The sequence below is a fragment of the Chiloscyllium punctatum genome, chromosome 11 (assembly GCF_047496795.1).
Source record: "Chiloscyllium punctatum isolate Juve2018m chromosome 11, sChiPun1.3, whole genome shotgun sequence".
NCBI lineage: Eukaryota > Metazoa > Chordata > Chondrichthyes > Orectolobiformes > Hemiscylliidae > Chiloscyllium > Chiloscyllium punctatum.
The window spans coordinates 36,351,164-36,372,720 of NC_092749.1; the positions used below are offsets into that span (position 1 = coordinate 36,351,164).

The following is a 21,557-nucleotide window of genomic DNA, read 5'->3' on the forward strand; positions in this document are numbered from 1 at the left end:
GGCAGCCATTTTCTAATTGACAAATGTTGAGCCAATCTCAGTGAATCTCAATTTGCCTCAGCAAGCCTAGGCCCGAGCCTTTTATTACAGTCAGCGGTAATTGAACCATCTGTTTCTCATAAGAGACTGGAACCAAAGTTGTACTTTTAAAATGTGTAAAGGTTCCCCGGTATAGGCTTACAGTCTAACTCAGGTCCTGCGCAAACGCAAGGGTTAGAGTCAAGATCGAATTTTGTTAAAGACAGGTTATGCTGTCACTGAAGCTGCCGCAGCTGTATCGGCCTCCATTAGAACCGATGAGCATTTAATCAGATGTTTATTTTGATTGGTTCTGATTTGGATGCCGCTAAGCAATTTAACTGTTCCAAACAAGATGTAGGTGGACTTTCCAGGGTGTGCACCCTATTGGATACTGGCCTATGAGTTCTCTTCCTCAATTTAGGTCTAGTAGGACTTATTTACTGTTGAGTTCACATACTGGCTTGAACCACAATGGTTTGCTGGCTCGGATCCTGAAAAACATTTTAAGCACTTGGCGAAGGCTTGGCTTGGTTTTAGAATTTTACTGCGGGCTGACGTGGTGTCCCTCTGTTCAGGATATGTCCTGAGTGTGGCTATGCAATAGTCTTCATTTAAATGATGCTCCCCAAGTCAGCCAAACAAGCAAGGGTCTCCACTTCTCAAACTCAAATGTTCCACTTGCTGCACTTTCCAATAATAAAACACACTGTCGTGCCTGTTTGAAGTCCAGTTGGGCTTCAACTGGTACGCACTTCTGCATGGTTACATTATTAATCCCACATACTAAACAGCATCTCATTACGGGTTAAACCAAAGTCACCCACCTCTGCTAATCCTCTCAACCTAGTCAAAAACCCCGATACAGGATTCCCTGGTTCTTGAAAGGCAATATCGAAAAACAATAACATCTCAGAATTAGAGGCGGCTTTGGGTCATGATATTTCTTCATTAAACACGTCAACTTTTAAAAGGTTTTAGTATCAGGTGCCTCTGAGAAAGTTAGGATCCTCACAACCAAAAATGCAGTGGGTCGACAAGCTATCAGGAGAATAACCAGTCTTCAACGGCAGGATTGAATGAATCAAGCTTCCCAAATAATGGCATAATGACAAAATTGCTTACCCAAAAGATGACTGTTGCGATCAAGTTTCTTCACTCTTGTCACTACTGAAATAACGCTGCAGAAGCTGGATCCCATCACCAAGTCACCCTTTATTTACATGTGGAAAGTCCTTGAAACCGGCGCACCATCTCAGTGCCAGCTCTCAGGGTATCAGAACAGCTGATACTTCTGTTTATACTTGTTAGCCAGGGCTCCCTGACTGGACCAGACCAATAGTCCCAGTAAAGGGAAATATATATTCTATGAGGTCCACCTCGCTGACCTCATTATAATCTTGCCACTAAGTCAGAAGACATAGGCCGGTCCTTTCTCTTGTAGCGCCTCCTGGGGCTATTTACCAATTCAGATCTGTATTTCCATATTGTATGTTAAGAAGACAGAGAACATGTTTTTCAGTTTCATTTTAGGCATGTTCTGAACAGGTGTGTAGAGGGTTTGACTGTTTACATACATTAACTGACACCTTTAAAACCTTGAGGTGAATGAGCAAACATGAAAAGATAGAAGAGAGAACAGAAAGGTAATATAGAAAATTAGGATGGAACAGGAGCAACTAGACAGTATGTAGATTCATTTGGACAGAAAAAGGTCTATAGTAACTGATGCGCTGTTGTTAGTTTAGCAGTCGCTAAAATTGTCAGGTCAGAAGAAAAAATCCTGAATAGCTTGCAATTCAGTAAGAGAAGTCTCAGCAAGAGACATTAACAAAGAAAATAGCATTGAGTGAATGCAGAAAGTTGACAAAAAAAAACTGATTAAAGCTCCTCATTCAACTAGATGATTGTAAAGTGGAGACAGGAGTTAAGGTTGAGACAAGGTTTTTGTTTAGGGTAAAAGGGTTGGCTCTTTCTATTTTTATTTTGCGCTTAAGAAATTTTTATATTATTGTCTTATACTGGCAGCCTCTTGTGAATATATTCTGTGACTGATCACCACAATAAACAAAAAGGAAAATTAAACTTATGGTCTATGAAACCAGGTCTCACTCTGAGATACTACATTTTCAGTATTAGCATCAGCTGGGATCATAAACTGTGGTTTGGCAATAATGTGGATGGGGAACCTGGATTTGGTAATACTTAGTGTTGAAGTATAAAGCCTATTTTAAAGAGCAACTTATGGAATTTAACTGTGCTTGGGGACGTAAGGATTTAGCCAATTGCTTTACATCAGTACATTATTTATGACACCACTAGGTATGATTATATGTAGAGTGGGATGAAGAGTCTGCAGTCCCAGCACGTGGAAGTGAGTTGCAATTTGAAACATTTTGAGCAAAGGAGTGCTGTTTTCAAGTTGCTTCCTCTTTGCCTTGTTTGTCTCCCAGTCTGCCAATTCCCTCCTATGAAATTTTCTGAACATTATGTTTATATCATGAATGGTACGTTTTTTCCTTTTCTCAGCAATCTCCTGCTGCCCTACAAACCCTCCCTAAATTTTCAATTCCTCAGCCTTGCACCTTTGTACATTATTTTTCTCACCACCTCGTCACTGGTGGCCACACCATATATTTTATGCTTAGCAAGTTTTGAGAAAATTTGTAGCTCAGGTTGAGGTTTTGGATGTAGGTTTGGTCGCTGAGCTGCAAGGTTCATTTCCAGACGTTTGGGTTGGTGATGTTTAACATCGAGTTAGACCCCATCTACCACTCCCTGAGAAAAACAACAGGAAGTGACTTCACCATAGGAAATGACATCACCAACCCAAAAGAACCCCAAACATATAAATAGAAAGCAGGAATGCATTGCTTCGCCTGAGGCCTACTGAAGATGTTACCTAGTAGGGTAACGAAATGTCTGGAAATGAACTTTGCAGCTCAGCAAGCAACCCTACATCTAATGTTTTATGCTTCATTTTTTAAGAATCAGCAACTCTCTACTTCTCTTCTAAACATTTTGTCCTTCCTTAAAACCAACACATCTGGCTAAACTTTTGGTGAACCCACCTTTAAATTTTCTAAAATTCACCATATTTGCTGGTTTGATTTACCTTTGAATGTTTTTCTATTTTAAAATGTGCTACTGTAAAAGCCAATTGCTGATTAAAGTTCTGTACTTTCATGGTTAAATTAGTAGCCAGTCTGAAGCTGGGCAAATGGCCACAGATTTAGGGGTGAAAGTATATCAGGTTGCATAAATTAGAACATCACCCAGACCTGATTAGGTAGGGATGGCACTGTTCACTTTCTGGGGCTCTCAAAGTATTCCTCAATTTGTACTAATGGGTGAGATTTAATCAGTCTGACAAGAGTCTCCCCTATTGGTCACAGAATCATCAGAGAAATCCCAGCAATTCCATGATAGCTTTTGGACACCTTCAGGCACATAGGTGGCCAGGGAGGCCTTCACAAAGATTCAGGTCCTTGGCAATGGCTATCCAGTCAGAGGATAGCAGTTCATCAGTGCCTGCCAATGCCACCAGGAGCTGTGAGTGCTATTATCGAAGATTCAGGATCACGAAGTTACTCCAGACCAAAGCGTGGAATGAAGATCTCAGGGCGTGGATCACAGGAGAGCTGACGGCTTTCAGCAAGCTATTTCTTTGCGATTCAGGGTCCCTTGGAAACTTCCATTTAGGTCAAAGGTTACCACTGAATTGCAATGGCCTCATATTATTTGGTTGACTAATGATGTTAACTGACATCTGGTAGCAGCCCGGAAATTACTACAGTCCCTGCTGCCACTAGGTCACTAATGCAGGACCTCTTGTGCAACTAGAGTCAGAGTCATAGAGATGTACACCACGGAAACAGACCCTTTGGTCCAGCTCATCCATGCCAACAAGATATACCAGGATTTTCTAAAGGCTCACTTGCAGGTTGAGTCCGTGGTTAAGAAAGCAAATGTAATGTTGTCATTTATCTCAAGAGGGTTGGTCTGTAAAAGCAGCGATATGCTGCTGAGACTTTATAAAACTCTAGTTAGGCCCCATTTCGAATACTGTGTCCAATTCTGGGCCCCATACCTAAGGAAGGACATACTGGCACTGAGCATGTCCAGTGGAGATTCACATGGATGATCCCTGGAATGGTAGGCCTAAAATACGATGAACGGCTGAGGATCCTGGGATTGTAATCATTAGAGTTTAGAAGGTTGAGGGGAGATCTAATAGAAACTTACAAGATAATGCATGGCTTAGAAAGGGTGGATGCTGGGAATTTGTTTCTGTTAGACAGGGATACTAGGACTTGTGGGCACAGCCTTAGAATTAGGGGAGTCAATTTAGAATGTAAATAAGGAGACATTTCTTCAGCCAGAGTGCTGGGCCTGTGGAATTCATTGCCACAGGGCGCAGTGGAGGCTGGGACGTTAAATGTCTTCAAGGCAGAGATTGATAAATTCTTGACCTCGCAAGGAATTAAGGGCTATGGCAAGAGTGCGGTCAAGTGGAGTTGAAATGCCCATCAGCCATGATTAAATGGCAGAGTGGACTCGATAGGCCGAATGGCCTTACTTCCACTCTTATATCTTATGGTCAAATATGAGAAGGTATAGTATAACATTCCGCTGCATAACTGATGTACAGATATGATTTTACTTCTACATTTTTAAGTATTGCGGCATAAATTTTATGTTGGAGTCTTTTCATGTTTATGATTAATGGCTGAAGATCCAAAGCTTACATCAAGAGTGGCTATTGGACAATATACTGTACAAGGATTGGTGTTAACATAAAATATGATTTTTATGAAAGTGATGTTAAATGTCAGATTTTTGTGTATACAATATTTAATGATATTGGAAGGGAGTTTGGGTCTCAGTTTTGACTTAGTAACAGATTTGTGTGTGGTTTTAAGAACATCTGTAATGATGGTGATTTCATTACAAAACAACCTTTGAAGCCTGGCTGAAGAGTAAGTTTGTGCACAAATGGAATGTTTGTAACTCAAAATTTAATGGGGCCTAATGGTTTTATTAGAAGATTCTGGATTATTTTATTTTAAACTTAAGGGAAACACCCATACTAACAGAACTTTAGTTTCACTTTTAACTTTGGTAGCAACTATCCTGGAAAGATTTTGGAACAGGAGGCTGTATACAACAGTGCTCCTCAGAAAAGAATGAGAGATTTAGTGAATAGGTTATCTTGGAGTAAAAAGGTAGTGTCACTCCCAGACCAGAAGTGTTCGGGTAAAAACCCAAAACTGGTTATTTTCACTGAGTACGTTGTAGGTGCATAGTAAATCCAGAAAGAAGCTATCGCAGTTTCAGTCTACATACAGAGATTCCGTGTGTATATTAGATGATGGTGTTTATTGGAACTGCGCCAAGTGCAGTGTTTTGGGCACTACACAAAAGCTGTTTTGTTTCTTTACTTTTTATAAAGGAGTGTTTTGAAAGTACCAAAATTTTACTGTGTGCTTAAAACCTTTGAATTTCCATTACAAGTAGAGAGTTTGGATTATTCTATTATCCATTTCTTTTGTAATAAATTTCTGTTTTGCTCTCATAGCAAAATCTACTGCACTGTTTATCTTTCAGCAGGAGACCACTTTGTTAAAACCAAAACAAATAAAATTACAACCTTTCAAACCAGGCTCCTGTCTGGGATCTGACTTGTCCGGTAAAAACTTCAGCTGGATCATAACAAAAGCTGGAAAATCAATTACAATGTACTATTTTCAGCATTATGTTATAACAAACTTTTACTTACCACGGAACTGTAACTGTTGGAAACATATTGGTTGCACACTTCTTCCAATTTCCTTTTAAACCAGTCTTGTAGTTTACTGTACTTGTGTGATTTAGATTTATAATATTTTAGTTCAGCATTCAAATGTTCCTTGACAGACACAAAAAAAATTTAGATCATTCAATGTCATCCTTCCAAAAATGACTTAAAATTTATAAAGACAATATTTTACAACTATATATCAATCTTTTCACATCTGGATGATTTCAATACTTTCTGAAGTATTGATGATATGCTGCAAGTGAAAGTATCATTTTAAAGCATGCGGTCCATTATATGAATGTAGGATGTATGATTAGGACAGTTTCAAAAACAAGAATTATACCAGGATATGTTTTTAACAAACAAAAATGAATGTCTATTTAATATTGCTGAAAGAGATAGGTTGACAGTGCTTATCATCTTGCATTCACCAGGACCAATGCAAGGATGCCAAGTTTCAAATGATGACATTAATTTGATCATTTAAATTTTGCATTCTCCTATTCTTCCCTGTTCACTAATGTTTTGGTAACATGTCTCCCTTTCAGATTTGGTACTATCGATCATTAAATTTTACTTAAGTAAAAACAATGACTGCAGATGCTGGAAACCAGATTCTGGACTGGTGGTGCTGGAAGAGCACATCAGTTCAGACAGCATCCAAGGAGCTTCGAAATCGACATTTCGGGCAAAAGCCCTTCATTTATTACTGATGAAGGGCTTTTGCCCTAAAAGTCGATTTCGAAGCTCCTTGGATGCTGCCTGAACTGCTGTGCTCTTCCAGCACCACTAATCCAGAATTAAATTTTACTTGTCTATTCAAGTTTTCTTCACAAAGCACTGCAGCCATTATTAATTATTGCAATTTTTTTCAATGTAACAAGACATTTTGCTTTAAAACTTTTCCAATCGTTAGTGGAAGGTAGATATCAAGACAGGTGAAACTCCAGATTTTGAACTTGTCAGTAATGAACATTGCTAGATCAAAAAGGGCACAGAAACAGTGGATGGATGGTGTCAAACCATGGATGGATGGTGTTATATCTTTTGTTATTGTTATGTGGAGTCAGTTTAGTTGCAAAACTCATGGATTTATTTAAGAGTTTAAAACACAACTTAGTGTCACAGATAATTATGGTTGTAACTTGTTTCTTGCACAGGTCTGCTAGCATTTATTTATGCAGTTTCACCCTGGTCCTTGGTTTGTTTGCATATCCAGTCCTTAAAACAATAATCCTCTTTTGCTTCCAAGTCAAAATTACATTGATGAAAAGTGAAAATAGATATAAATTAGGGTTACTGCAAAGCTGCTTACACAGAAATGATTATCAAAAAATTTAAGAGTTGAAGAGTCCACAAATTTGTATTACATACATGTGTTTTGTCAATCCTTTCAGATCTCGTGACGGTTAAACCTATCAGAGATTTAGATTTCAACCTGTAAGTGTTAACTTGTATATTGTTAGAGTGTTGGTCATTATCCTGGGGCTGCTCCACACAGTCATTATTCAAGCTTCTTTTTATGGGAGGGAATCTTCAATGTTCATCATCAACAGTGGCTTGGTAACACCACGTCGAACTAAGCTGATCAAGTTCTAAAGGACATTGCTGCTTGACTGGGTCTGTGGCAAGTAGTGAAGGAAGCAACATGATTGAAAAACATAAGTGCATCAATCCATCAACACACTGATAGGAGTGACCACCTGACACACCTTGTGGAGACAAAGTCTAATCTTCACATTGAGAATATCCTCCACTGTGACGTGTGGCACGATTACTGTGCTGAATGGGATAGAATTGCAAGTTACGGCCAGACATCCATGCTGTAGGCCATCACCAGCAGCAGAATTTTACTCAAACAGAATTTGCAATTTTGTATCCTGGCATAACCCTCACATTACCATTACCAGCAAACCAGGGATCAAACTTGTTCAATTAAATGTGCAGTAGGGCATGCAGGAGCAGCAACAGGCAGACCTACAAATGAAGTGATAACTTGATGAAGCTACAACACAGGACAACTTGTATGCCACAAAGCATAAACAACAAGAGAGAGACAGGGCTAAGGAATTCTACAACCGACAGATTAGATCTATGCTTCAGAGTTCTTAATATCCAGTTGTGAATGGTGGTGCACAATTAAACAACTCAGCGCATAAGAAGGTTAATCCTCAAGATGGGAGAGCCCAACACATCAGGGCAAAAGATAAAGCTGAAGCACTTGCAACCATCTTCATCCAGAGGTGCTGAGTGGATGATCCATCTCAGTCTCCTCCTAACATCCCCAGCATCAGAGATGGGCTTTACAGGCTATGAGTCCAATAACTGTCTGGCAAGAGAATGGAAGATGCTGCTCCAGAACTTGCCATACCCCAACCCAGCTGTTCCAGTACAGCTACAACAGCATGTAAGGACACAACATGTGGAGAATTGGCCAGGTATGCTTTGTACAAAAATGCAGGTAAAATCCAACCTAACCAATTACTGTCTCATTAGTCCACCTTGATCATTTGTTTGGCAACAGAAGGGGTCACCAACAATGCTATCAAGCAGCACTGCTCTGCAATTACCTGTACCTGCTCACTATGTTCAGTTTGGGTTCTGCCAGGGCCACAATGCTTCAGACCTCATTGTCGTCTTGATTCAAATATGAACAAATGAGCTGAATTCCAGAGGTGAGGTGAGAATGACTGTCTTTGTGCATTTTGTAAGTTGAAATGCTGCGATGGACATTTGGATCCAAATGCAACTACTTTGATAACATAGTTCATAGAATCCCTACTATGTGGAAAATAGGCCATTTGGCCCAACAAGTCCACACTAATCCTCCAAAGAGTAACCCATCCAGACCTAATCACTCTATATTTACCCCGGACTAATGTACCTAGCTTACACATACCTGAACATTATGGGCAATTTAGCATGGCCAATTCACCTAACCTGCTTATCTTTGGATTGTGGGAGGAAACCAGAACACCCAGAGGAAATCCACACAGACATGGGAGAAATGTGCAAACTCCACACATACAGTTGCTACAGGCTGGAATTGAACCCTGGTCCCTGGTGCTGTGAGGCAGTGTATCTTCCAGGATGCCCACTTCCAGCACCTTGATTCACAGGTTTGTGTTTTGCTGTGGGTCACACTGCAGTAGAATACAAGTTTCTGCTAAAAAAGCTTGTTTAAGTGATTCGACCATGAGTTGATTGTTCTCCTACCACAGCTAGGGCATGTCTTTCTTTAAGTTTTTTTTATGATAATGCTTTGTTGGAAAGATTTGGTATGTGTAATGTTAGTGAATTAAAAAGTCCAAGTCATCTCGGTAGTTTTTTTTGTACTAGGGAGCAGGCATGTGAGACATTTAGACATTTTCCACTTTGCCTTGGTAAGGATGGATCCTATAACCTAAATGCATTGCACAAAACAAAACGTTGACCTGACCTACATTCACCTGCAAGTTCTTACTGTTGAAAATACGTACTTCATGATAAGCTATTATTAGAGAGTGTCGATTTTATTCATGCCCTTCTCTCTTTTGCACATCACTGCAAGGTTGCTGTTAAAACATACAGAAATACTTCCTGTAATTCTGTGCATATTCTCCTCGAACAGATCCTGACTGACAGATAGACTGAAAGCTAGTTTCTGGATGCACTTTTTCCAATCTGTATTCTGAAAGTAGTCATTTTTTCAGATTCCTTTGCCATCAAACTGATATACATCTTGGAGAAGAATTTAGCTCCTGAGATTTTAAGATTCAATGTCTCTAACATTGGAAGGGACATCTCAATAGGTTATGACAATCCTTAAGACATGCTAGTTCTAGACAATCAGAAGATATTTGAAAATATGATAAAGGAGTGATAAAACATGATATTCAATCAATATAGAGCAATGACCAAAGGGAACAGAAGGTTAAACATCAGAAAGAACAAATACAGTTTGAGTTACCAGGGTTTGTTAAACAGCTGTCTTCAGAGTCAAGCTGTAACATTGAGTCATTTGCTACTTTACATCCACTCTTACCATTCTCTATTCACTCACCAACACTGTTCCAATGAAGTCAACACAATTTCAAAATAAAAGTACTCTCATCCTGCCATCAGAAACCTTACAATGTACTGCCTCAATACAAAGTTCAACTATTTCAAATCTTAAGTCACTGCTCCCTTTTCTCAGAGGGAAATATACACCTCCTTCATAACCATCTTTTATTCCTTTACTATTCTTCCTTAGCTTTGAACCATCATCTTTTATAATTTTGTTACTCCCACTCCAAATCATTTCTTTTGTCATTTCCTTCCCTTGACTCAATATCCTCAACTTGATGTCTACAGTACTAATGTTAAATCTCTAATTTCTTAGTTTTAATGACAAGACAAGGGTCTGAAAAGTTAAGTCTGTTTATCTCCTTACAAATTCTGCCTGATGTGCTGAGATTTCCAGAATTCATTGTTTTTAGTATAGATTTACAGCACCTACAGAATGTTAAAACTATGTAGCTAAAACAATTTAAGAGAGCTGTTTTCTGATTAAAATTACCTGGACAATTGTGTTTAGTTTAGTATTGAGACTCAAGTAGACATTCAAGTGATGCTCCACGCTTCAGGCTCACTGCCTTTATTCCTGATGAAGGGCTTTTGCCCGAAACGTCGATTTCGCTGCTCGTTGGATGCTGCCTGAACTGCTGTGCTCTTCCAGCACCACTAATCCAGTATTCAAGTGATGGAGACAATTTCAGGCAAGTTTAATTACAGTTTCATTGTTCTCATTTATTATGGAAGTTGCCCCTAGGGATAAATGTCAAATTCTACTTACATGCACTGCCCAATCACTAGCTGTCAAACGAGGAAATGTTGTAGTGAATAAATTCTGAACCAGGACTGGCGATTTTACAAACAGGACAGAGCTCGAGGGGATTTTATTGTTTGCTCCCAGAGGGTTGTACACTTTTGGAACTCTGCCTCAGAAAATGATGGAGGTCAGGGTCACTGAATGCTTTCTTAGGGAAGCAGTGGATTAAATTTGTTAGGCAGGACACTGGAAAGGTTACTGGGGGGTAGATGGGGATGTGGAATTCAAAATACAAACATCGGTCATGATCTCAATGAGTGGCTGAGTAAACTTGAGGGTCAACTGTCCACTTCTGTCGAGAAACTAAAGAAATTATATCTATACTGAACCACATATATCACGGTCACTTTGGATTACCCTGAAGACTATGAATATGGACGGTACTCACCTCACCAATGAATTCTCGACATGACTTATTCTTTTCCATTTCTAAGTTTTTAAAGTTTCTCGGAAGGTTGGTGAAGCTCCGGCTACCAGAGAGAGTTCCGGAGCGGCTCCTGAACAGACCACCCGGAGCCGCTGTAATGTGCCAGCACCGATGAATGCCCAGCCTCACTTTCTGTAAAGTGCCGACCACTCGGTGCATTTTGGTCAAGATCCAGCCACGAAATCGCTGAGTTCACAGCACACGCCATACGGGGAGATCACTGCCTTCGAAACGCATGCTGCAACAGACAAAAGTGTCTTAACTCCCCCGTGATGAAGAAAGAGTGATTATTGAATTAGCCCACAGTAAGGAGGAGTTACACAGGGATCAATCTCTCATGAACGGCCCCTTGCTGCTGCTGCCGCCAGCCCAGCCGTCCTGACAGGAACAGGCGGCAACCAGGAGACACAACAAATCAATCACCCACCCGTCACTCACCAGCCAATCCCCACCGTCTTTCAAGTCGATTTCAACTCCATGTCGATCGCTTTGGTCTTTAGTTCCTTCTAACCGGAAGTAAAACAAATGCACGAGAGCCGGTCGTGACTGTGACTTTTTTTCCCCCTGCTCCCTTTCCCCCGATTCACATTGTGTTTTCTCTTTGTAATTTTTCGGTGCCTTTTATGGGAGGGAAAGATATTTAAAAAAAGGCTAGAACGTTGTGAGCGTGAAACAATCATTAAGATGCATCCCTGTGAACACGTGTCCTGCAGATAACTCAAAGGGAATAGCAGTAGTTTAAGAAAGAGACTTTGTTCTTTCTGAGAGTCTGGGAACCAGTTGATTCTCGTGGCGCGGATGGAACGCGGCCCCGGGAATCAGAACGCGGCGCCCGGCTCCGAACCCGGCTGCTATGGAAACGAGAGGGCGCGTGAGCAACCGTCCAGTGTCCAGCTCAGCCTGGAGGAGCCCAGCCTGGCGAGATCCCGCTGGAAACTGCTGCAGCGGGTAAGGAGTGAGCCTGGGGAAGGTGCTGCTAATGGAGTTTAGTATTTTTGGCATATGGCATAGATTGGGGAGAAAAAAAAGAAACATGTTGCATTATTCTTTTATAGTAAATTACACATTATCAATATGTGTTGTATCGTAGATCACCAATCTGTTGTAAATTGGGCACGGTGGTGTGACATGGCATACAAGGTGTCAATACCAAGTGTCAACTTCAAGTGAAATTGGATTGAAGTGAAGTGATCAGACACTTTCGTCCCTGCTTCAGAATTATGCGCAGTTAGATTAATATATGGCACAGAATGCCATTCGTTTCTGCCGTTATTTTATTTGAAATTTCCTTCAGGTCCTCTCAACTCCTGAAAACTTCTGGCAACACCTGCTCTACAGACAGAAAACAAACAAAGTCAATCCTTTTGCCGAGCCTATGATCACTTCATCGTCAACTTTGCTTTCTTCACCAAATGCTTGAATAAGTTGCCACTTCACAAATGTGTTTCTAGATCAGAGTGGTGCTGGAAAAGCACAGCAGTTCAGGCAGCATCCGAGGAGCAGGGAAATCGACGTTTAGGGCAAAAGCTCTTCATCAGGCATCCATGTGACTACTTCCTTTGCCTCATCTGTCTACTGTCCCTTTTATCATATAAAGCTATAGGAATAGTATCACATGTACACTGAGGAGACCAAACTCTACCTCTCCACCACATTTCATGACCCCTTCATTTTCTCTATGTAAAGACCATTAACAAAAGGAACAAGACCCTGCCATTTGGCCCTTGAACCTGCTCTGCCATTCAATAGGTTCATGGCCAATATGACATTTGTTGTGTCATTTTCCTGCATTTTTCCCGTAATCCTTGATTTCCCTCCTGATCAAGAATCCAGCTACCTCAGCCTTAGATCTCAACAAGGATTCTGCCCCCACAGCTCTCTGTGGCAGGAGACACTCAACCTTCTGAGAGAAGAAATCCCTCCTCATCTCAGTCTTAAATTGGTGCCCCTTTGTTCTGAGATTGTGCATTCTATTCCACTACTCCCCCATGAGGGGAAACATTCTCTCAGCATTTACCCTTTTAAGCCCTTTAAGAATTCTATATATTTCAATGACAGCACTTCTAATTCTTCTGAACGCCAGTGAATAGAGACCCAATCTGTTTAATCTTTTCTCATTAGATAAACCCTTCATACCAGGGATCAACCCAGTAAATCTTCTTTGAATTGTCATCAATGCAATGATGTGTTTTCTCAAATAAGAAGACCAAAACTGCTCACGCCACTCTAAATGTTGTTACGTCAGCACCTTGTACAAATGCAGTAAGACTTCCCGATTTTTGTACTCTAGTCTCCTTCAAATAAGGGCTGAAAAATGTGTAGGTGGAAAAGCGCAGCAGGTCAGGTAGCATCCAAGGAGCAGGAGAATCGACATATCGGGCATAAGCCCTTCTTTAGGAAGGCCTTCTTGAAGAAGGGCTTATGCCCGAAACGTCGATTCTTCTGCTCCTTGGATGCTGCCTGACCTGCTGCGCTTTTCCAGCAACACATTTTTCAGATCTGATCTCCAGCATCTGCAGTCCTCACTTTCTCCTCCTTGAAAAAAGGGCCAACACTCCATTAGCTTTCCTAATTTTTGTTGCACCTGAGTGTTTTATTGCATTTTGTGCACACGTATGTACCCCCAGATCCCTTTCTGCAATTTTTATCCATTTAAATCAGTCCTGATGGAAGGTTCTGACCTGAAAAGTCGACTCCTCTGTTTCTCTGATGCTACTTGACCTGCTGTGCTTTCTCTAGCTCCACTCTGACTTTCCAGCATCTGCAGTCCTCACTATCTTCATTTAAATAACATTGTGCTCTATTGTTCTCCCTTCTAAATGAACAACGTCACATTTTCCCACATTATACTGCATTTGCCAATTTTTTGCCTACTTAGTTAACATATAATATCTCTTTGTAAACCGGTTGTATCCCTCTTGTACCTTGCCTTTCTGCTTATTTTTGTGTCATCTTTGGCCAGAGTATTTGGCTGCAATACATTCACTTTCTTCCTCTAAGTCATTTATAAATAAACAGCTGTAGTCCCACCAATCCCTGTGGAACCTCATTGGTTACAGGTCACCAACCTGAAAAAGAACCCTATTATCAATTTGCTTTTCTGACATCCAATCCTGCCTCGGTTTTGTCTAGTTTAGTACTGAGAAGACCAGAAAGTTCACCTGCAGTTTTTACCACATCATCTCTATCATGGCTGCTAAATCCATACCATACCCAACCACTGTGTCCGGTTGAACAAGAGTTTTTGTACCCTTTGTGTCCTTTTTCAGTCAGCTGAGCTTCTAACACTAAATTCCCTCCATCACAAACGCTACCTAGTTCTGCCTGTTTGACACCACTAGATTATGCCCAATCTTAGGCGACTTGCTGCTGAAACCATTGCTAGCTCCAATCACAACAATTCCTATAGTCAATAAAAACCAAAAGAACTGCAGATGCTGTAAATCAGAAACAAAAGCAAAAGTTGCTGGAAAATCTCAGCAGATCTAGCAGCATCTGTGAAGAGAAATCAGAGTTAATGTTTTGGGTCCAGTGACCCTTCCTCAGAGCTTTCCAGAATTCCAATAGTCACATAGCTGGTTTTCCACCCTGAAACTCTAGAAGATTGGACTCTTGGGTTTTCTGCTGCTTATTTCCGATCCTTCATTGCATTGGTTGGATCACTTTTGGAATATTGCGTGCAGTTCTGGTCTCCTTCCTATTGGAAGGATGTTGTGAAACTTGAAAGGGTTTAAAAAGATTGACAAGGATGTTGCCATGCTTGGAGGATTTGAGCTTTAGGGAGAGGCTGAATAGGCTGGGGCTGTTTTCCCTGGAGTGTTGGAGGCTGAAGGGTGACCTTCTAGAGGTTTATAACATCAGGAGGGACATGGATAGGATACATAGACGACGTCTATTCTGAGGGGTGGGGGAGTCCAGAACTAGAGGGTATTGGTTTAGGGTAAGAGGGGAAAATACAAAAGGGACTTAAGGAGCAACATTTTCACACAGCGGGTGGTACATGTCTGGAATGAGCTGCAGGAGGATGTGGTGGAGGATGGCACAATGATTCTATGAACCTATGAAAAGGCATCTGGCCTTTATATGAGTAAAAAGGGTTTAGAGGGATATGGGCCAAGTGCTGACCAATGGGACTAGATTCAGTTAGGATATCTGGTCGGCATGGACTGAAGAGTCTGTTTCCATGCTGTACATCTCTATGACTATATGACTCACCTTTGCTGTCATATTTTGCTTCATGGTTCCTCAAGATTAACATTTTCATCATATATTTAGATTTATTTTCGACCTTGTCTTTCTGTCAAAAAGTTTTTCAGAGGAGAAGCATTATGAATTAAAGGGATGGTTGGAACTTAGTTATGTAATTACCTGATAATGCTGGTAGTGAGCCATGGTGACAAACTGTAATTGGACTGAAATAACCAGTGCCGTCACCCAGGGTCTGTGTTGAGATTATTATCTTTCTTATGCAACTGAGCTGGTATATGCAGTAGAGTTTTGGAGTTGAGGATTATAGAAAAAAAGGGGGCCAGGATAATCAAACATTCCACAGGGTCACAGACAGATTGGTAGAATGGGCAGGTACTGCAGATGAAAATTAATGCAGCTAAGTGTAAAGAAGCCCACTTTGCAAGAAACAAAATGAAGAGACACCATAACCTAAAGATACTATTTTGAAAGTGATATAAGGGCAGGAGTATGTTCACAAATTTTTGAAGGTGGTATATCAATTGATAAGGGGTATAAGAAGGCTTATGAAGTATTTGACTCTATATAGGCACATTAAATGCAAAACGTAGGAAATCCACATCACTCATTAAAGCTCAGTATTATGTGCAATTCTAGACACTTAGAAGGGACAGCAAATGCTTGGAGATAAGATCAACAAAGATGCCAGGGATAAGAAACTTTAGTTATGCAGAACACCTGAATCAACTAGTATTCCTCTCCCTAGAGCATTCCATTAAGAATGAATAAAGGCTAAGACATCTTAAAATTTGTTCAAAGGATGTGATCATTGCTAATTAGACCATCCTTTAGTGCTTTGAAGAAAGTGCTTGTGAGCTACCTTCTTGAACCACTGCTGTCCTTGTGGCCTAAGTGCACCCACTGTGCATTTAGAAAGGGAGTGGTGAGTGATGGCAATATAGTTTCAAGTCAGGATATTCTCCGACTTGCAAGGGATTTTGCAGGTGGTTGTGTTGCTATACGCCTGCTGTACTCGTCCTTGGTAGACAAGTTCAGGATTTTGGAAGATTTAATTGATGGAGCATTGGAGAAATGCTGCAGTGCACCTTTTTAGATGGTCCACACTGCTGTCACTGTGTGCAAGTGGTGAAGTGGTATTGCATCCACAAACAATTTAGTGAGCCGTGCGGGCCACTTAGGTCTGGATAGTATCAAGCTTTTTGAATGGTATTGAAGTTGTAGTCATTCAGGCAAGTTGGGGATATTTCATTACACTTCTGTCTTGTGCCTTGAAGATGATTGACAGGTTTTGGGAAGTGAGGAGGTGAGTTGCTTGCTTTAGGCTTCCTAGTCTCTTACCTGCTCTTAGAGCCACATTATTAATATGGCTAGTCTAGTCCAACTTCTGGTCAATGGCAAACACTGAGATGTTGAAAGTGATGGCAAAGCCGTTGAATGAGTCAGTGAAGTTATGGATCTGGAAAAAGCACAGCAGGTCAAGCAACATCAGAGGAGCAAGACAATTGACATTTCAGGTTGGAATCTTTCTCTTGTTGGAGATGTTGATTCTCTGGTACTAGTGTGGTGTGAATATTACTTGGAATCTGTAAGCCCAAGCCTGGATATTGTGCAGGTCTAGTTGCATTTGGACATGGATTGCTTCAATATATAGAGAGTCATTTGTTGTCATGAACATTATGCAACCATCAGTGAACATCCCCCCACTTCTTACCTTAATGAAAGAGAGGAGGAGGGAAACTGATGAACCAGCTGAAGAACTAGCTAAAAATAGTTGGGTTTTGGGATACTACCTTAAGGAACTCTTGCAGAGATGTTCTGGAACTGATATGACTGACCTTCAATAACCACAACCATCTTTCTTTTGTGCACTTTGTGACTCCAGTCAGCTGGAGACTAATGATGTGAAGTGGTATAGCAATAATGTGGGAATGTAGCATTAGGAGGTGGTCAGCCATGATGCTGAATGGTAGGGCAGGTTTGATGGGATGAATAGCTTGCTTACTTTGGCATCTGGGTCAGTTAACAGAGGTAATAAACTTGAATTAACTGGCAAAAAATTAGAAGGGGAACTTGGAGCATTTTCACACAGTGCTTTGTTATAATTTAGAAGGTCTTACATAAAAATCTGATTCCTTAGGAACCAGATTCCATAGAAATTTTAAAAGGTCATTAGGCAAACATCAAGAACTCATTTGCAAGGTAAAGGAGATAAAGGTTTGGTATAGGACCCAACTGCTGAACTGTCCAAAGATTTGGTAAGAATTTCATAGACTAATTGACTTCCTGTGATATAAGGATTTAAGGGTGGAATTTATTGGGCTTTCCTTATAACATGAGCATTTAATTGGTGGCTGAGTGGTAGGTGTGTACATGTTTCTTTTGGCCTCCACCCTGATTATGGGATGGGAATAAACAGCCTTCCTGCCCAACTACCGACTGAGCCCCTTCAGTGAAGAATGAAATTACACTGAAGAGCCTTATCCTATCACAGCTGGTATTCACTCTATTATGCAACGGGACCTTGGACAGATGGACCAATGGGCTGAGGAGTGGCAGGTGGAGTTTAATTTTGATAAATGTGAGATTCTGCATTTGGAAAGGCAAATTAGGCAGGACTTATACACTTAATGGTAAGGTCCTGGGTAGTGTTGCTGAACAAAGAGGCCTTGGATTGCAGGTTCATAGTTCTTTGAAAGTAGTGTCACTGGTCGATTAGATAGTGGCGAAAGTGTTTGATATGCTTGCCTTAATGGTTAGTGTATTGAGTATAAGATTCTGGATTAGTGGTGCTGGAAGAGCACAGCAGTTCAGGCAGCATCCGAGGATCAGTAAAATCGACATTTCGGGCAAAAGCCCTCCATCAGGAATAAAGGCAGAGAGCCTGAAGCATGGAGAGATAAGCTAGAGGAGGGTGAGGGTGGGGAGAAAGTAGCATAGAGTAGTTGCAGTGGGAGAGGGACTCCCTGAGATTCTTGTAGAGAGAGGAGGAAAACTTCTTCAAGGCAGGCATCTTTGCAAGAGGATTCGCAGTAGGGTTAAAATCAACTAGGTAAAAATAATGACTGGAGATACTGGGAACCAGATTCTAGATTAGTGGTGCTGGAAGAGCACAGCAGTTCAGGCAGCATTCGAGGAGCAGTAAAATCGACGTTTTGGGCAAAAGCCCTTCATCAGGAATAAAGGCAGGGAGCCTGAAGCGTGGAGAGACAAGCTAGAGGAGGGTGGGGGTGGGGAGAAAGTAGCATAGAGTAGTTGCAGTGGGAGAGTTGGGAGGTCATGTTGCAGCTGTATAGGATGTTTGTTGGACCACTGTTAGAATACTGTGTGCAATTCTGGTCTATTCTGGCTGTTGTGAGATTTGAAAGTGTTCGGAAAATATTTCATAGGATGTTGCCAGGGTTGGAGGGTTTGAGATTTGTGAGAGGCTAAATAGACTGGGATTATTTTCCCTGGAGTATTGGAAGCTGAGAGGTGGCCTTATAGAGGTTTATAAAACAATGAAGGGCATGGATAGGGTAAATGTACAAGGTCTTTTCCCAGGGGTAGGGGAGATCAAAACTCGAGGGCATAGGTTTAAGGTGAGAGGGGAAAGCTTTAAAAAGGACCTAAGAGAAAACATTTTCACAGAGAGTGCTGTGTATATGGAATGAGCTGCCAGAGAAGTGGTGGAGGCTGGCCTAAACAACATTTAAAAGGCATCTGGATGAGCCTATGAATAGGAAGTGTTTAGAGGAATGTGGACCAAATGCTGGCAAATGGGACAAGATTTATTTTGGATGTCTGGTCAGCATGGATGAGTTGCAATGAAAGGTTTGTTTCTGTGTTGTACGTATCTATGACTCTATGCATACAAGGGAGGGGATGTGAAGGGCTAGGGATGTATGATGGTGCTGAGAGTTCCTCTCCTGCCCTTTCGAGTGACCCCACCCTTTACGGCCATAACATTGTGAACACAGTTTGACATAGAAACAGAACAAAAAGGAGCAAGAGTAGGTCATTTGACCTTTGGAGCCTGTTCTGCCATTCAACATGACAGTGGCTGATAATACAAATCTGTACCCTGTTCCTTCTCTCTATCCTTTAGCCCTAAGAACCATGTGTAATGTTGTGAAAATATTCAATGGCTAAAACTGCTTGCTATGGGAGAGTATCTCACAGGCTTACCATTCTCTGGGCAAAGATATTTCTCCTATCACTGTTTTGAATGGCCTACCCCACAGCCTTAAACTGTGACCTCTGGTTCTGGACTCCCCAGTCATTTAAAATGTCCTTTTTGTATTTACTCTGATTAGTCCTGTTAGAATTTTATAGGTTTCGATAGATTGCTCTGCCCACTTCTTCTAAACTCCAGTGAACTCTTGACCAATCTAGTCTCTCTCCGTACACCAGTCCTGCCATTCCAGGAATCAGTCTGGTATACCTTTGTTGCCTAACCTAAAGAAGATGTTGCAGCTATGAAAGCATAGCCACACCATCCTTTCTTAGGGAGGTGACCAAGACTGTACACAGTACTTCAGGTGTAGTCTCACCAAGGTCCTATACAACTCTAGCAAGGCATTTGTGCTCTTGTACTTGAATTCCCTTCTGATGAAGGCAACATACCTTGTGCCTTCACTGCCTAATGCACCTGCATGGTTACTTCCAGTGACTGATGTTCAAGGACACCCAGGTTTCTCACTTTCCCGATCTATTGCCATTTTTTGCGAACAATGTGGATGACCTCACATTTCTCCACATTATATGTCATCTGTCATGCACTCAGCTTGTCAAAGTCACATTGCATCTCTGCATCTTCCTCAATATTCACCCTCCCACTCTGCTTTGTGTACCTGCAAACTTGGAGGTATCACATTTAAGTTGCCTCATCTAGATCATTAATATATGGGGTGCACACTGATCCTTGGTTCCCCCACCAGTCACTGGCTACTATTCAAAATATCAGATTTATTCCTTCTCTTTTTTTTTCCTGTCTGCCAACCAGTTCTCTATCCACATCAGTACACTATCCCAAATCCCATGTTGCATGCTAGACTCTTCCGTGGGACCTTATCAAAAGCCTTATGAAAGTCAAAGTAAATCACATTTACTGGCTTCATCTTCTCAATTGTTCTAGTTACATTTTCAAAAAAATTTGCGTGAGTTGATCGTCAAGCATGAGTTTCCTTTATAAATCAATCCTGACTCTGTCCAAACCTGTCACCATTTTCCAAGTATTCTGCTATTAAATCTCTTACAATCGATTCTTCCCACCATCACTCACCTATGTTTGGGTGGTTGGTATTCCAATTGAATGGGATTGGTGGAGACAACCCTGTTCATTGACTGCCAGGCAAGACTTTTACCTCCTGACATTCTAGATCTTGGCAAGGGCTCGCAGCTGCTCACTTAAATGTCTAATTGGTGCATAATGTGGTGGATCTTCCCCAAAAGAGACAACACGCAGAGTGCTGGTGGGCAAGTGACTCATTTACTCCATTAAATACTGCCCTATGATTTTAATCCTTTGAAAATTATGTTGCTCCAATTCTGACCAATTCATGGTTTGGTGTCGATTTTTAACTGATTATATTTCTGCCGAATTATAGGCTGTATTCAAGACACCATGAAGATAAAAGTTGTTGTGATTATTGTTGAGACATGGTCACATTTACAATATCTACTGCCAGTGTTAATTTGCTCTACTCTGGTTTTGTTCTTTCATGCAATGGACTGGCCAGTATTTCTTGCCCATCTTTAACAGCCCTTGTGTCCAAGTGGTGGTCAGCTGTCTTCTTGAACTGCTGCAGTCCATTTTGTTGCGAGTGAATTTTTTTTTAAGATTACTTGCAGTGTGGAAACAGGTCCTTCAGCCCAATTAGTCCACACCAACCCTCTGAAGAGCAACCCCACCCAGACCCATTCCCCTACATTTACCCCTTCACCTAACACTATGGGCAATTTAGCATGGCCAATTCACCTAACCTGCACATTTTTGGACTGTGGGAGGAAACCAGCGCACCCGGAGGAAACCCATGGAGACACAGGGAAAATGTGCAAACTTCACACAGACAGTTGCCTGAGGCGGGAATTGAACCCGAGTCTCTGGTGTTGTGAGGCAGCAGTGCTAACCACTGTGCCACCCATCTGAAATGCTCCATACTATTAAGAAGGCAGTGTTAGTTTCATTACCAAGCACAGTGGAAGATTGGTAGTGTTCTTCTAAATCAGGACTGCATGTGGCTTGAAAGAAGAACTTACTGTTTAATGATATA

General features: G+C 41.2%; 2 protein-coding genes across 8 annotated transcripts in view; one reads left to right on the plus strand and one right to left on the minus strand.

The window, feature by feature from the left end:
* prepl (prolyl endopeptidase like) overlaps positions 1 to 11,493 on the minus strand; it is a 60,558-nt gene extending 49,065 nt beyond the window's left edge. For all 5 annotated transcript variants that reach the window (XM_072580627.1, XM_072580628.1, XM_072580626.1 and 2 more), the window contains exons 1-2: positions 11,059 to 11,493; positions 5,798 to 5,926 (exon numbers count right to left, since the gene is read on the minus strand). In XM_072580627.1, the coding sequence (XP_072436728.1) occupies positions 5,798 to 5,926; positions 11,059 to 11,256 (327 nt within the window). In that variant the 5' untranslated portion in view covers positions 11,257 to 11,493. The remainder of the gene's footprint in view (positions 1 to 5,797; positions 5,927 to 11,058) is intronic.
* A 78-nt stretch (positions 11,494 to 11,571) lies between these two features.
* camkmt (calmodulin-lysine N-methyltransferase) overlaps positions 11,572 to 21,557 on the plus strand; it is a 380,405-nt gene continuing 370,419 nt past the window's right edge. The window contains exon 1 of one of the 3 annotated variants that reach the window (XM_072580636.1): positions 11,572 to 12,045. In XM_072580636.1, the coding sequence (XP_072436737.1) occupies positions 11,896 to 12,045 (150 nt within the window). In that variant the 5' untranslated portion in view covers positions 11,572 to 11,895. The remainder of the gene's footprint in view (positions 12,046 to 21,557) is intronic. The other 2 variants (XM_072580635.1, XM_072580634.1) reach the window with 2 other exon arrangements.